The sequence below is a fragment of the Schistocerca serialis genome, chromosome 7 (genome assembly GCF_023864345.2).
Source record: "Schistocerca serialis cubense isolate TAMUIC-IGC-003099 chromosome 7, iqSchSeri2.2, whole genome shotgun sequence".
NCBI classification, from domain to species: domain Eukaryota; kingdom Metazoa; phylum Arthropoda; class Insecta; order Orthoptera; family Acrididae; genus Schistocerca; species Schistocerca serialis.
Genome location: NC_064644.1, coordinates 126555122 through 126570364, shown reverse-complemented (window position 1 = coordinate 126570364; position 15243 = coordinate 126555122). Strand labels below are relative to the sequence as shown.

The 15243-nt window shown below is 44.7% G+C and overlaps 1 protein-coding gene across 1 annotated transcript in view; it reads right to left on the bottom strand.

Moving 5' to 3' along the window:
* Nucleotides 1-10310, bottom strand: part of LOC126412330 (V-type proton ATPase 16 kDa proteolipid subunit c-like) — a 47154-nt gene extending 36844 nt beyond the window's left edge. The window contains exon 1 of the mRNA XM_050081854.1: nt 10164-10310. Within this exon, the coding sequence (XP_049937811.1) occupies nt 10164-10251 (88 nt within the window). The 5' untranslated portion in view covers nt 10252-10310. The remainder of the gene's footprint in view (nt 1-10163) is intronic.
* Between the last annotated feature and the right edge of the window lie 4933 nt (nt 10311-15243).

The window sequence follows — 15243 nt, the reverse complement described above, 5'->3', positions numbered from 1 at the left end:
CACTCCTGGAAATGGAAAAAAGAACACATTGACACCGGTGTGTCAGACCCACCATACTTGCTCCGGACACTGCGAGAGGGCTGTACAAGCAATGATCACACGCACGGCACAGCGGACACACCAGGAACCGCGGTGTTGGCCGTCGAATGGCGCTAGCTGCGTAGCATTTGTGCACCGCCGCCGTCAGTGTCAGCCAGTTTGCCGTGGCATACGGAGCTCCATCGCAGTCTTTAACACTGGTAGCATGCCGCGACAGCGTGGACGTGAACCGTATGTGCAGTTGACGGACTTTGAGCGAGGGCGTATAGTGGGCATGCGGGAGGCCGGGTGGACGTACCGCCGAATTGCTCAACACGTGGGGCGTGAGGTCTCCACAGTACATCGATGTTGTCGCCAGTGGTCGGCGGAAGGTGCACGTGCCCGTCGACCTGGGACCGGACCGCAGCGACGCACGGATGCACGCCAAGACCGTAGGATCCTACGCAGTGCCGTAGGGGACCGCACCGCCACTTCCCAGCAAATTAGGGACACTGTTGCTCCTGGGGTATCGGCGAGGACCATTCGCAACCGTCTCCATGAAGCTGGGCTACGGTCCCGCACACCGTTAGGCCGTCTTCCGCTCACGCCCCAACATCGTGCAGCCCGCCTCCAGTGGTGTCGCGACAGGCGCGAATGGAGGGACGAATGGAGACGTGTCGTCTTCAGCGATGAGAGTCGCTTCTGCCTTGGTGCCAATGATGGTCGTATGCGTGTTTGGCGCCGTGCAGGTGAGCGCCACAATCAGGACTGCATACGACCGAGGCACACAGGGCCAACACCCGGCATCATGGTGTGGGGAGCGATCTCCTACACTGGCCGTACACCACTGGTGATCGTCGAGGGGACACTGAATAGTGCACGGTACATCCAAACCGTCATCGAACCCATCGTTCTACCATTCCTAGGCCGGCAAGGGAACTTGCTGTTCCAACAGGACAATGCACGTCCGCATGTATCCCGTACCACCCAACGTGCTCTAGAAGGTGTAAGTCAACTACCCTGGCCAGCAAGATCTCCGGATCTGTCCCCCATTGAGCATGTTTGGGACTGGATGAAGCGTCGTCTCACGCGGTCTGCACGTCCAGCACGAACGCTGGTCCAACTGAGGCGCCAGGTGGAAATGGCATGGCAAGCCGTTCCACAGGACTACATCCAGCATCTCTACGATCGTCTCCATGGGAGAATAGCAGCCTGCATTGCTGCGAAAGGTGGATATACACTGTACTAGTGCCGACATTGTGCATGCTCTGTTGCCTGTGTCTATGTGCCTGTGGTTCTGTCAGTGTGATCATGTGATGTATCTGACCCCAGGAATGTGTCAATAAAGTTTTCCCTTCCTGGGACAATGAATTCACGGTGTTCTTATTTCAATTTCCAGGAGTGTAGTTGCGAGACGTTCCGTCTACAGTCCGTCAGCGTACCAAGTCACGTATACTGCCGAAGGGGTGGCCTAATTTCAGGAGCTGCGGCCTATAGCTTCGACGCTCTGTAGCGTCACTGGAGGACATTTCCGGATCCGGGTTCCTATTTTCGATTTGTTCCTCAAGACACCCTCTAAACCCCTCGAGGCCTGTCGTAACATTTTTGGGGTACCCAGTATGTCGAAGACCCTTCTTCACCCAAGAGAGGAATCAGGTGCATAGCTATTTTTCTGCCAATAATGAAAGCGTCAGACACCGTCTGTCCACTTCCTGGGCCCTATATCTTCCTGCCACTTCCCACTTCTCTTTACCCCCTTTCCCCACACTGCCTCCAGCTCCGCTTTAAGGGCGCAAACGTCTCCCTCCTATTCCCAAGATATTCTACCTTGTTTCCCACATCACACCCCTTCCATTTTCCTCCCAATGAGGTCACCTGTCGCAACACCTGCACAGTGATCCTGAAATTACTTATCTACGACAGTTCAAACAAATCACGCTCATATTAGTTTACCTATGGATACCTTAATTGATATTGTGCAACTCCACAGTCCTTGGATATACATACTAGCTCTCACAGCCGACGTACCAGGTTCGACACCCATATCCAACACGGGTGTGAGCTTTAAACTGCCGTCTCTGTGTATGTCCTTTATACCAAGTATATTTGAATATAGCTCACAGTTTATGTATGCTTCAAAATTCTCGTTCTATGGCCGCTAAACATCCAGAGTTCAGATTCAAATAAATGAATCTAAGTTGTTGCTCCCCTCTAATTCAGATCCTTTGTCGGGTGTACTGATAGATGTTAAGTCAGGTTCATTACATGCTGCTATCTTTCTATTGCTGTCACTCTGCAATTCGTCCTTTATGCAACTGAATGTACAATATGTAAATTTCATGTGAGCTTAACTCCTTTACTTTCAAAGAAACAGCACCACTGTCAACTATATACACCATTCAATAGAATTAGGATTTGTTCAAATGGCTCTGAGCGCTATGGGACTCAACATCTGAGGTCATGAGTCCCTTAGAACTTAGAACTACTTAAACTTAACTAACCTAAGGACATCACACACAGCCGGCCGCGGTGGTCTCGCGGTTCTAGGCGCTCAGTCCGGAACCGCGCGACTGCTACGGTAGCAGGTTCGAATCCTGCCTCGGGCATGGATGTGTGTGATGTCCTTAGTTCTAGGGGATTGATGACCACAGATGTTAAGTCCCATAGTGCTCAGAGCCATTTGAACCATTTTGAACATCACACACATCCATGCCCGAGGCAGGATTCGAACCTGCTACCGTAGCGGTCGCGCGGTTCCAGACTGAAGCACCTAGAACCGATCGGCTACACCGGCCGGCTAGAATTAGGGGAACACATGTATCAACGTCTAGCATGTTAAATGGTCTGATTTCAGTGTAGACAACAATTAAAATCATTCGCCAACTCCTGGCTGTGTTATGCATTACAGTGTCAGGTGACTCCTCAGAAGGCAGTAAATACCGGCGTCCCAGTGCTTTCTAGTGGGGTACACAGATGACAGTTGTCACTTCTGGACCTTCTATTCAACCAAGAACGTGCCATGCGACATCTTAATGCTGTGGAAGTTGCAAGGGCGGAGTTAGATCCAAAGAAGGATGGACTTTCTGGCGTGTTGTTGCAGATGGAAATGATTCTCGATGTGTCATCCATAGGTTGTGGACGCGTCATAGGGAGACAATTCAGTATAGAGGGCGAGTTGGACAAGGTCGTCGACGCATTACAACCTCACGCCGATATCTGTGTTTTGGGGGGTCTTAAGGTTACCGCCAGAGCACTTCAAGATGATCTCAAAAGGACCAATGGAGCCGCTGCGTTCGATCATACTGTAATGAACAGGTTACGAGGAAGGACCTTATGACCAGACGGCCGCCGGTCGGTGTGGCCGAGCGGTTCTAGGCGATTCAGTCTAGAACCGCGCGACCACTCCGGTCGCAGGTTCGAATCCTGCCTCGGGCATGGATGTTTGTGATGTCCTTAGGTTAGTTCTATGGGACTGATGACCTCAGATGTTAAGTCTCATAGTGCTCAGAGCCATTTGAACCATTTTTGAACCAGATGGCCTGTTCGAGTTCCCCGCTTGACATGACAGCATCTGGCAGTTCGCCTTCAGTTACGCTGTTCCCATGAGAACTTCGTCATTGGAGAACTGTGTTATTTACAGAAGAGTCCAGATATCCTCAGGCGCAAGGTGCAGGCCGTGTCCGTGTGCGGAAACTCGTGGTGAAAGGTACCTGCCAAATGTTGTCCAGGAAATCGACAGATTTACGACGTTCTGTGATGTTGTTGAGAGGCTTCAGTGTTGACAGCCACACGCATCTTGTCATTGTCCGTGATCGCCTTACCGCAAGCCAGTATATGAACAGATCCTATTGGGCCATGTGGTGACTGCTGCACACGGTGGTGGCCCTGAATTCCTCCTGAAGCCAGGATTTTTGTGGTGGGCGTCATCAGAGATGTCTTGCGAAGCCTGAACTTTGAAGTAATGGAATGGCTGGCGGTGAGCCCCGACCTAAACCCCTTCGTGCATATGTGGCACATGCTTGATAGACGCAGTCGTCCTGTTCCACAACAGACTTCCAAGAACTGTCATGGGCTCTCATTGAAGAATAGGAATGGATACCACAGGGTGACCTCAATAGACCTACACGGAGCATACCACGTAAGTACCAGGCTCGGAGGGCATAAACGTTATTGAAGCTCACGAAGACCAATGAAAAGCACCCAAAATGACGGGATGAATGAGTGTTACAACTTCGTTTAAGACACCTATCGTACATTTCAGTTCCTTTTATGCAAAAGATTTAGGTTGCAATGATGTTTTGTTGTGTACCTAAGTTGTGAAAGATAAAGATATAATATGGTAACGTAGCCAGTCCTCAATTATTGCTCAATCGAGCATGGCACAAGCCCAATCTCATGTTCCCCTAATTCTTTTGAGCAGTGGATGTACAAAATACTGTATGCAGTTCACATATTTCATTTATACTTGTTCTTGAATTGTTAAATTTTAGCCGTTGTTTGAAGATACGCCGCTGTCTTTCTCTCCTAGCCGTTAATGCCAGATTTCGTAACATGAATCATTGAATCTTCTTAACTGTACTCATGAGATTGTTTGGACTCCTCTTCACTACTCACGACCAAAACTAAGTCCTTGGCTTTAATGAGGATGGAACCTGGTTCCTCCTTCTGGCAGGCGCTCTGACCCTTCAGCCACATAGTGGGGCTAAGCAATTCAATCTTTCTCGAATGCGACATAAGAGGCCTGAACTTGATTACCGAGCGAGGTGGCGCAGTGGTTAGCACACTGGACTCGCATTCGGGAGGACGACGGTTCAATCCCGTCTCCAGCCATCCTGATTTAGGTTTTCCGTGATTTCCCTAAATCGTTTCAGGCAAATGCCGGGATGGTTCCTTTGAATGGGCACGGCCGATATCCTTCCCCATCCTTCCCTAATCCGAGCTTGCGCTCCGTCTCTAATGACCTCGTTGTCGACGGGACGCTAAACACCACTAACTTAACCAACCTAACCTGAACTTGATTAATCTTGAAGGCGCCCATAAGAGTTTGTTCGTTGCGTTACTTTTTAGGTTGGTAAGTCAAGGCAGTGTAGTCGAGAAAGAAGTATGAAGCAATTGAAAAGCAAACGGTTTGAGGAAAACATATGATATTTAAAAGGAGATTAAGATAACAAAGGGTCACATATCTCTTCGGTGTAATAGATAAAGGGAAATGAATCATGTGGAGGAATAAGGGACCCGACATCGCAGTTGGACTTTGAGTTCAAGAACGGAACCATGCGTTGATGAGGTGCCTGTAGAACGTAATCGTTGCGGGTCACAGGAACAAGAAAGTCATGCTTCTGGTTCCTAGTTACAAAACAAGAGACTCATCAACAAAGTTACGGGAGGTAACGCCGGGGTAGAATCAGATAAACGTGAGACCCGTTTCACAATTAGCCGGACGTCTTACGTTTCCAGATCGCTGATTAATACAGTACACAAAAGGAAGAAGAGATTCCGACCAATAATTATTTCAGTTACAAGAAAGACATCTAAAATCAGTGTTTACTTCAGTCATTAATCGGATAGGTAAAAAGAGAAAAACTATTGGTGGGATTTGTAAATTACGAAAAAACTGTACATAACCTAAGGAGCCATAAGATATTCAGAAGTTGGAATGGAACTACAGAGACACGTAGTTTGCAACGTCCACAAGACCCAAGGGAAATAACAAAAATGAATAACCGAGAAGTAATGTAAGACGAGACTATAACTTATAATACCGTTGCGAAAATGGCGAATGTCATTGCGCCCTAGCTGCCTGGTGCCTTAAACGAGAATGAACTGTACGAATTGTACATGAGTGAACCATTAAAACAAGAGAGCACGGGTTCAGACTCAGACAAGAATTTCATGTTCCAATGAATCTCATGAGCCAATATATCTAGAAAAAGAACGGATCTTGTTTCCATAGTATGAGAATTTTTGGTGTGGGTACAACGTAACACAATAAGGATGTCCTTAAAAATCGAAGATATTCTACCCATTCCTTTCCAGATTTGTTCTTTTGAGATAATGTATACTAGGCTTAATTTAACATGTTGCCCAATTTGAGAAATAAATAGTTGTCACATTCCATTACACGAGATAATATGCAAATTCTCTGAAACAGAACAGAAGCCCTGCGGCTCACGGAGTGATAAAATCCCAATAATCTTAGAAAAATCTTGGATATAGAGTTTTCTTGAAAAGAGTTATTTTCTTAACAGTAAATTGGACTGGAGTTTTCGTATTTATATTAATATTGTTGAGAATCGAGAAATTATCACCCAAGCACAGACTTAACTGTCAAAGCAACGGTGGAAACAGGTCCACTGAAACAGGGAGAACGCCAGAAACAAGAAACAACAAGCAAGCTGAGGGAAACTGATCGAAATTATACGCGTATTATTCAGCATTTGTTTTTGGCATGACAACAGTTTATAGCGACTCGCAGTGTGCTAACGAATGTGTCTTAGGTTCTGCATGTACCAAGAATTATTGCGGTAATGTACATTGTCATAAGTAAAAAATAAACATTCCTGACCAATTCTGTTATTTCATTGTAACCGAGTTCCGAAGGAAACAGAGTCTGTCAAAAACATAAGTGGAGTGTAGGAAACTATCACTGAAGTAGATGTCTAATGTGAATTAGTTGTATCATTTGGACGAGGTTGCATCTGACATAGAGGAAGAAAACTGAGCTCCGTAACTTAAATGCACCTAGATCCTCATTTGTCATTTCTATAACTATTCAATGCAAACAATTTTGGCAAGACATTCCACATCCTACGCAGCAAAATTACACATGATTTTATGACAATAACAAACTGCCGGGGTGAAATGATGCTTATATTCTGACAATAACATTAATAAACTAGGACACTTATGACAAATATAACAGATACGACATGTATAACATTATATCCGCAAATCGAAGGTAGCGCTTTGCGTGGGTTATGATGATGAAGCTATAGCAAATATCTTCCTACGATATTACAAGTGTCATTGGGACATATTTCCGATAGTTCAGAAGATATGGATTCGGAATGACGGCAGTTCGAATAAGTTTCATTCCTTAAGCCGAGATTGTGGTATGCCTTTAATAATTTCGTTCTCTCATACTCATACTCCGTCCGAACAGGCCTCGTAATGCCCAAAGGCACCGACCGACCGCCATGTATTCCTGAACCGATAGCGTCACTGGTTGTGGGTGTGGACGGCTATGTTATCTCCCCCGCCCGTTGTCACTTTTCGCGACCGGAGCCGCTGCTTCTCGGTTCTCAGTCAAATAGCCCTCAACTCACCTCACAAGGACTGAGTGCACCCCACTTGCCAACAGCGCTTAGTTAGACCCGGACGGAGACCCATTCAGATGCTAGCCAAGCCCGATAGCGCTTAACTTCGGTGATCTGTCGGGAATTGGTGTTACGACTGCAGCAAGGCCGTTAGAAGTATCGTCCTCTTATGGACATTAATCCCTAAACTACCTTGTCCTTTTAGTGTCGGTAACAGTCACACAGCGTTCTAAAATTATTACGAATCCGGAAGACGTATCAACAAAAGATGATAACATGTGAGTTGACACAGGTAGGCAACACGACATGGGCAGGAATCGATGTAGTTCCAACTCTAGGTCATAACATGCTACAAGTTCCCTATGTTTCAAGGGATGCTCAGCGTGTTGCCATTCTAACACAGAAAACACGTGATTTAAAGAAGAATGGCCTCACTCCAACGAAATTCCTATATGTTCAGTACTCTAAGTGAAATACGAATTGTCTTTTTCTTTTGGCTTCATCCAGCACCTACACGTAGTAGGCCTTTAATCAGAATTTGTCTTGTTGGTGGTATAGTCTGGCCACATGCCCTCCCTGTTGTACTCTTCACTTCTCGGGACACAAGTTGTGTGTACCCCATTAGCTTGCGCTAGTGTCAACAATGTAAAAATGTAACAAAGTGTCCGAAATTAGTGTGAATCGTGTAACTTAGACGGCATGTGAGCATCAGCCCAGAATTCACATAGTCGTGTGTGGGTAACCGCCTAAAAGCGACATACAAGCTGACTGGCACACCAGCTCTTAAGTGTATCTAGAAGACTTTGATTTCATCCGGTCCCAGCCACAAGCTCACCTTTTGATGTGAATCTTCAAGCACGCAGTCATTTCCCCAGGTCTGGAAACAAAAATTTATCTTTGAGGGGCAAAACCAATGAATGAAGATTTTGGGACGAGCAGAAGAAAGTCACGAAATTTTGTAGCAACCGCCTGTCAAAAGAGCTTTGGTGCTCTATCGTGACGAAAAAATTGTTTTTTGGAAGTTGTGGGCATTTATCCTGAGTAGTTTTTGCGGCATATAAGCATAGTAATTATCAAAGACGGTGTTATCTTTGCGTAGTTATTCTATGAGTACCATATCGTGACCATCTTAGAAAACAGTAGCCACGATTTTCCCTACAAATAGAATTAATATTTTTATTGATTTACTGCACTTTTGCCTTGCATTATCCACTCGTTCGACTTCTCCATATAATGACGAATTTGTGCGTAATTTACAATTATGGAAGTAGGAGAAATTCACTGTAATGGTCTTTAAAACAAGTCTACACACGCTTGAATAATGTTTATTCGAATTCTTCTTTGGTCAGTGGTTAACAGACGAGGCGACCAATTTTGCAGTATTTCAAAACTAGGCGTAAAATGTATCGAACACGACTTGTAGAGACCACCTCGATTTTAGTGAACTCGCTCACCTCTCATCTGGCGGTCACTGAGTTAGTATAGGCAAGTTCAGCCATAGTCTCGTCGATTGAAGAGGTTTTTGGACGGCACGAGTGCTCAAATCTTTAAAGGTCAACAATCATCCTTAAATTCTGAAGAATATTTCTTAACCATCGCAAATTATGACCAAGAATCCTTTGATAATGAATTTAATCCTCTTTAATATCCGATACAATCGAACGTTTTAGAACTATATTTAAACACAGTTCGCTATTCATTTTTCGCATTATTCATGAAAATCTTAACAGATAATTTCCAACTATACACATCTCCAAAACTTGAGAGCGTGCCATTTGAAGATTCATAGTTTCCAGATGCACTACTATTTAGCACACATTCACGACATGTTTGCCTTACATCACGAGCTTTGAAAGTAGCCTTCGAATAATCTTGAAAATATCGTGTTTCCGCTATAATGCCATGACTTGTTACTTCCACTCAAATTTCTAACTCTTAAGTCTTTTAGGATACACACTTGCTACACTAACTGCTAAATCTAGTAGGAACTGTCTGAGTGAATAGTATTTTATTCAGTTGTAGTCGCATATCAGTACTTTGCAGAGTACAGTAGGACATTTTTTTCATAACTTTTACCTGCCTGGTAGTGGTCAATGGTAGCGAGAAATGGATGTGTGAGTAAAGCAAGTCCAGTCGTCATTATGGAAGCTCGTGATTTGCGGCAGATAACAGATACATCAACCTGGGCTCTCCTTACTACAGCTTTCATGATCTCGTGCACGAAGAGGGCAAGCTGAGTTTCACGCGATAGGTATTGGTGTAATTCGCGTTCATTCCTAGAGAGGAGTTCTTCGGTCTCCAAAGCAGCAATCATACGTTTGAATAAAATGTGTTCCAGAATTCTACACTTAACTGACCTCAGCTTGATACAAAAATGGCTCTGAGCACTATGGGACTTAACATCAGTCCCCTAGAACTTAGAACAACCTAAACCTAACTAACCTAAGGACATCACACACATCCATGCCCGAGGCAGGATTCGAATCTGCGACCGTAGCGGTCGCGCGATTCCAGACTGAAGTGCCTAGAACCGCTAGGCCACCACGGCCGGCAGCTTGATACATCTATGATTCTGTGAATATGTCTTGCAATGCCTCGTAAAACGTTGAACCTGCATCATTTTTTCATTCCTGTGTGAATTAATTAAGTGTTAATATATTTTATTAACTGTTGCCTGAAGACGTACAAAGCACTAGTAATTAGCACCATAACAGCCATGTCCGCTTCCATTTTACACAACCCTCTCTTGTATTTCTTACGAACACAAACTTCGTTGCCTGCAGATACTGCCACCAACTGTTACTTAACGGAGACAAACAGGTGACTCACCGGAAAATATGATAGCTGACGATGCTCCCATGACACCAAAGAAGGGTCCGTAGATGGGGTTCTCCTCTGGCAGCTCCGACGACGACATCTTCGCTGTGTTAGGTCTTCAGAAAAAAGACGTGAAGCAGAGGAAACCCACCAGCTATGGCGGCTGACTGTTCAAGAGTGATCACTGGAAATCTGTAGACGATATCGACACAGGACGTATTCACGTGACGCACAGAAAATTTCGAGTGTATCTGATACCATACTCGATGCTTATTGGTCGCTGCAACACTCGAATTAAGCTGTGAGCGAATGGGGGGAGAGATTTCGCGGAGAGTCCTGCGCGTCGGGTTCTGAGATAAAAACATTATCGGTCGTGCGATATCACCTGTCCTCTTGTAATGTCTCTGCTGTCCCGTGAATCGACCGCTGTGGCGCTGATACCATCCAGACATGTGTAACAGATCTGTTAGCGGCCACTACACTACTTTAACAGACCCGTTTCTTCTTCGAAATACACGTCTTTGCTAAATCACACAAATTCGAAGTATAGCGAAAAACATATTTAGCAATTTTCGTTACATTTATTGCGCTTGCAACGGGCCTCACAGTAGCGAAGATGAAGAAGTGCTGATGGCTCTTAAGGTATGCCCTTCAGAGCCCATGTTTTCTGGAAACTTTTTCTTGTTTTGGTGCGTACTACCTCCTCCCAAAATATGGAAAGCAAACTGCTTGCAATAGAAGAAATTTTTTTCGCAGTAAGGGAAAGTAAGGCAGAACTAGGGACCTTAAGGTTTAATCCATATAAATTATTTTCACTGATCAATATGTCTGCAAATTACGATTTGTCAGATCTCTTACATATTCAACAAAATGATACTAGTTAGGTTTCAGCTTAGAATAAAACAACTCAGCATGAAAAATAATAACCTCGATAGGTGCAAAATATCAAATTTTGTCTCACCAATGGGGTAAAATAGTGTACCCATTTAAATGGATCAAAAAAAACTTGAAAACGGGAAAAAGTTTTATTCTATGGCTTTTATGTAAACATATAAATAGTCTTAAAATTGCTACCAGGGGATGAAATTATTCTGACTGACGAAAGTTTTTTTAACAAGGAATCTAAAGTTTTCAAAATTATACACTAATATTGATAAAATTTCTCAATAATTGGGCCTACTAGAAAAATAAAAACACATGTTATTAAGGACAGAAATCGCAGATGAAGTATTTGTCTTCTTATTCAGCGTTGGAACATTGTCCTTGAGCCTAGCAACAAGGTAGACGCTGTGTTCATCCCTCCTTCGATAATGAGTATGAATATAACCCATGATTAAGATTCATGCTTCGTTGGGTCTTCTTCGCCTGATGAAATCGGAGAATCTTGTTTTTTCAATATTTTTGTTTTGAGTCAGCCTAGTTATTCCAACAGTCGTTTTCTATTTTTTCACCCTTTTGGATCTTCCCCACAACAAGTTTTCGGTTTGAGCCTTTCCTTTTTCCCCTCTCTCTTTCCTGCTTTTCCTTCAGCTTCCGGTTTTTGTATGGAGAGGAGGTTGGTATTACTGCACTCCTCTTTTCCCTATTGGTGATTTTCTTTGCACTTTCTAGCAGGTCAACCTTTGGAGGCTGCATTAGAAGCTTTACTGGCACAGAGTATGACGAAGTCGTACCAGATGTTTCAACAACCACAACCAATCCGTCCGATGTCATTTCCGGAGTCCCAGGAACACCTACCAATTAATTTTGTGGTTCGCGAAATTTTTCGGTTGTAGAATGCTGAGAAACTTTTTCCAATCCATGGCAGTCTGATGCGGCAACTAATGGTAAAAATATAGAAGGTCGTGACTAAAATTTACGTTAACTTGGAGTTTCTTATAAACGCTTTGGACACTACTTTTTCTCAAATGTCAGCGATCCTGCAACGTAGTGAAATTTATTATTTGGTGAATAATAATAGTAATATCACAGAAATAAGGAAAGCTAATACTTAAACGACAGGAAATACGACACCGCACAATGTTTTCTTTTTTTTCCAAATTTTGATCACGGAGGTTTCCTACTGAGACATATGCATGCACGGGATCCTGTGTGCTTAACAAATTTTGCCACTAAGTCTGAAGAAGCTTTGTGCAAAGCGAAACACGTCCCTGGAGGATAAATAAGACCAGAAGTGCTGTTTTTCAACCAAGACTGTCTGTTCTTTCAGAACATAGAGAAACGACCATCCTCCGTAGCCGAGGTCGCTAGCACACGCCTGTGTGGTGGCGCTCGACTCGGAGGCAAGCCGGTTCGAATCTTGGCGGTGGATGAAATTTTCATTGCCAGTATTTGGCCGGCAGGAGGAGGAGAGGTCGTGGCGTGAAGTTTCTGGTCACCAGACCTTGTACCAGTGCCCTCGTTTAAAGACCAAACCTTTCCGCAGCGTCTCATGTGACGCTGTTGATGGCGACGTTAAGCTCTCCGAGGGGAGTACGCTACGTGCCGTCACTCGGTTTCATACTCTTCCTTCTCCCAACATCTCCAATACGAACGTGCCATTACTCTACACACACACACACACACACACACACACACACACACACACACACACACACACTTTACAGGCACCTACACTTAAGAGATACACTTGCAAACACCATACTTCGCGAAGGAAAGGTACCTGCGGTCGCGAAGGACAGGGAAAACCTTTCTGATTCGGCGGCTGAACCTGCCTTTCAGGGTCCTCCAGCCATTCATGGCATGCGATTTTACTGAGAAACTCTGTCTCGGAACATAGAGACTCGAGGAAGGTCATCTTGAAATGTCTCAGCGAGTGATACTTCCTCTTGTGGTTATTTTTTTTATTTTTAAGTGCGGAGCACAACTGTGATATCCCGGTTTCGCCCAACTTGATGTACCAGGGTTTTCCGCACAGTGCAAAATTGAACAAAACAGAGCTCTGGAAAGTTGCAATTCGCAGTATGTTCATCATACAAACATTTAAATATAGTAAGAACATTCTTAGGCTAGCGGCATGCCGCAGTGGTAACAACGGTTCCCGTCAGATCACCGAAGTAAAGCGCTTGCGGGCTGGGCTAGCATTTGGATGGGTGACCATCCGGTCGGCCGAGCGCTGTTGAAAAGCGGCATGCACTCAGCCCTTGTGAGGCCAACTGAGGAGTCAAGTAAACTGACATACAGCCGGGAGAGCGCTGTGCTGGCCACATGCCCCTCCATATGCGCATCCAGTGACGCCCGTGGGCTGAGGATGGCACGGCGGCCGGTAGGTACCGTTGGGCCTTCATAGCCTGTTCGGACGGGGTTTAGGTTTTAAAAACATGCTTAGTCGAATCGATTACTTACCTATTTCTTATCCGGTCACGTTTCTCCTCAAAACACTGCTCCAAGAGGAGCCAACATCGAAGAATTAAAAAAGTCTTCAAGGAAAAGGAAGAGGCATCCGCTAATGACGATTATGTACGACTCCCCGAAATGGCGGCTGATAGTAGTTCCGAGAACCATCGATCCAATGTCAGCATTAATCACAGAGATCTGCAGGTACCCGATCGGACCTTCATACGCGGTTTTACCCAACTCTCTCTAAAATTCTCATAGCTCTTAACGTACGCATTTTAAAGCCCATGTTTACTAGACTTTTTTCCTTCGAATGATTACTCCTGTCATATACCTAAATATTGACCATTCCTCCTGTGGCACCCTGTATGTGAAGAAATGTAGACTTGAGCTGAATGGACTGCCATGGAGAAATGCATTAAACTAGTCTTCGGACTGAATACTGCAAAAACAACGACTTATATTCACTTATATTCGTACATAGATTTGACGAAAACGACTCAATAATTGTAGCCTTTATCGATAAAATGATTTCTAGAAGATATCCTGCTCAGAACTGTAGCCGTCTCTGGCAATGGCGGATGCATGAACATTGACAAAGATTTGCCAATGGCAACAAAACCTCTTTCCCAGCTGTCTGTCACTGCCAAAAGTTAAATGACAGCTGCTTATAAAGCAGATAATTAATATCTGACGCCATGTTTCAACGTGAATCTAGCAGAAAAATCTACCCGAAAAAAGACAGTGACCGTTAGGGGCGGGGTTTTGTTCAGTATCATCACGAACTTCAACTATGTACTAGGAATACCGAGCACATTGTACAGGGTTGCCAAAATGACGCTATCCCAATAATTATTTTCGACATATCGTAACAACGTCAAAAACATGGCTCAGAGCACTATGGGACTTAACATCTGAGGTCATCAGTCCCCTAGAACTTAGAACTACTTAAACCTAACTAACCTAAGGACATCACACACATCCATTCCCGAGGCAGGATTCGAACCTGCGACCGTAGTGGTCGCGCGGTTCCAGACTGAAGCGCCTAGAACCGCTCGGCCCCACCGGCCGGCAACGTCAAAAACTACTGGCAGAAGGCAGCTGACGTTTTAGATGTTTTGAGCAAAATGAGGTTACAACACACTCCAAACACACAATCTTGGATGAAATTCATGATGTGTTCTGTGAATAAATATCAGCAAAGGCAAAGAAATCTTCAACATCGTCCGGTGTCTGCCCTTCTGATTTCTAGATTTTTACCTGTCGGCAAGTTAAGGATATGTTGTACTCAAATAATCCCCCCCACACTGGAAAAACTGTAGCATCATGCTGGAAGACGGGAGTGAGGGGGAGGTTTGGTGCTCGTAGCTAGGAGGGATGAGGAAGTGAGATCAGTCTTTCGGGGAGATGTTACTGCGCATGCGAAATTGTTTGACACACTACGAGAATGATCACGTAACGCATCTCTTGCATAAACAATTCGAACTTCTTACACTAGAGGTTCATGTCCCATAATTTTCCTGATAGTGGATTTCCACTTAGCGTGTCTTGCAAGGGCTAATATATCGCTGTAACACTATACGTTGTTCCATTTCAGCTGAGGTGAGAAAAGTCACGGGATACCTCCAAATATTTTGCCGGACTTCCTGTTGTCCGGCTCAGCGCAGCGACTCGACGTGGCATGGACTCAACAAGTCGATGGTAGCCCCCTACCGAAATACTGAACTATGCTGCCTCTATTTCTGTTAATAATTGT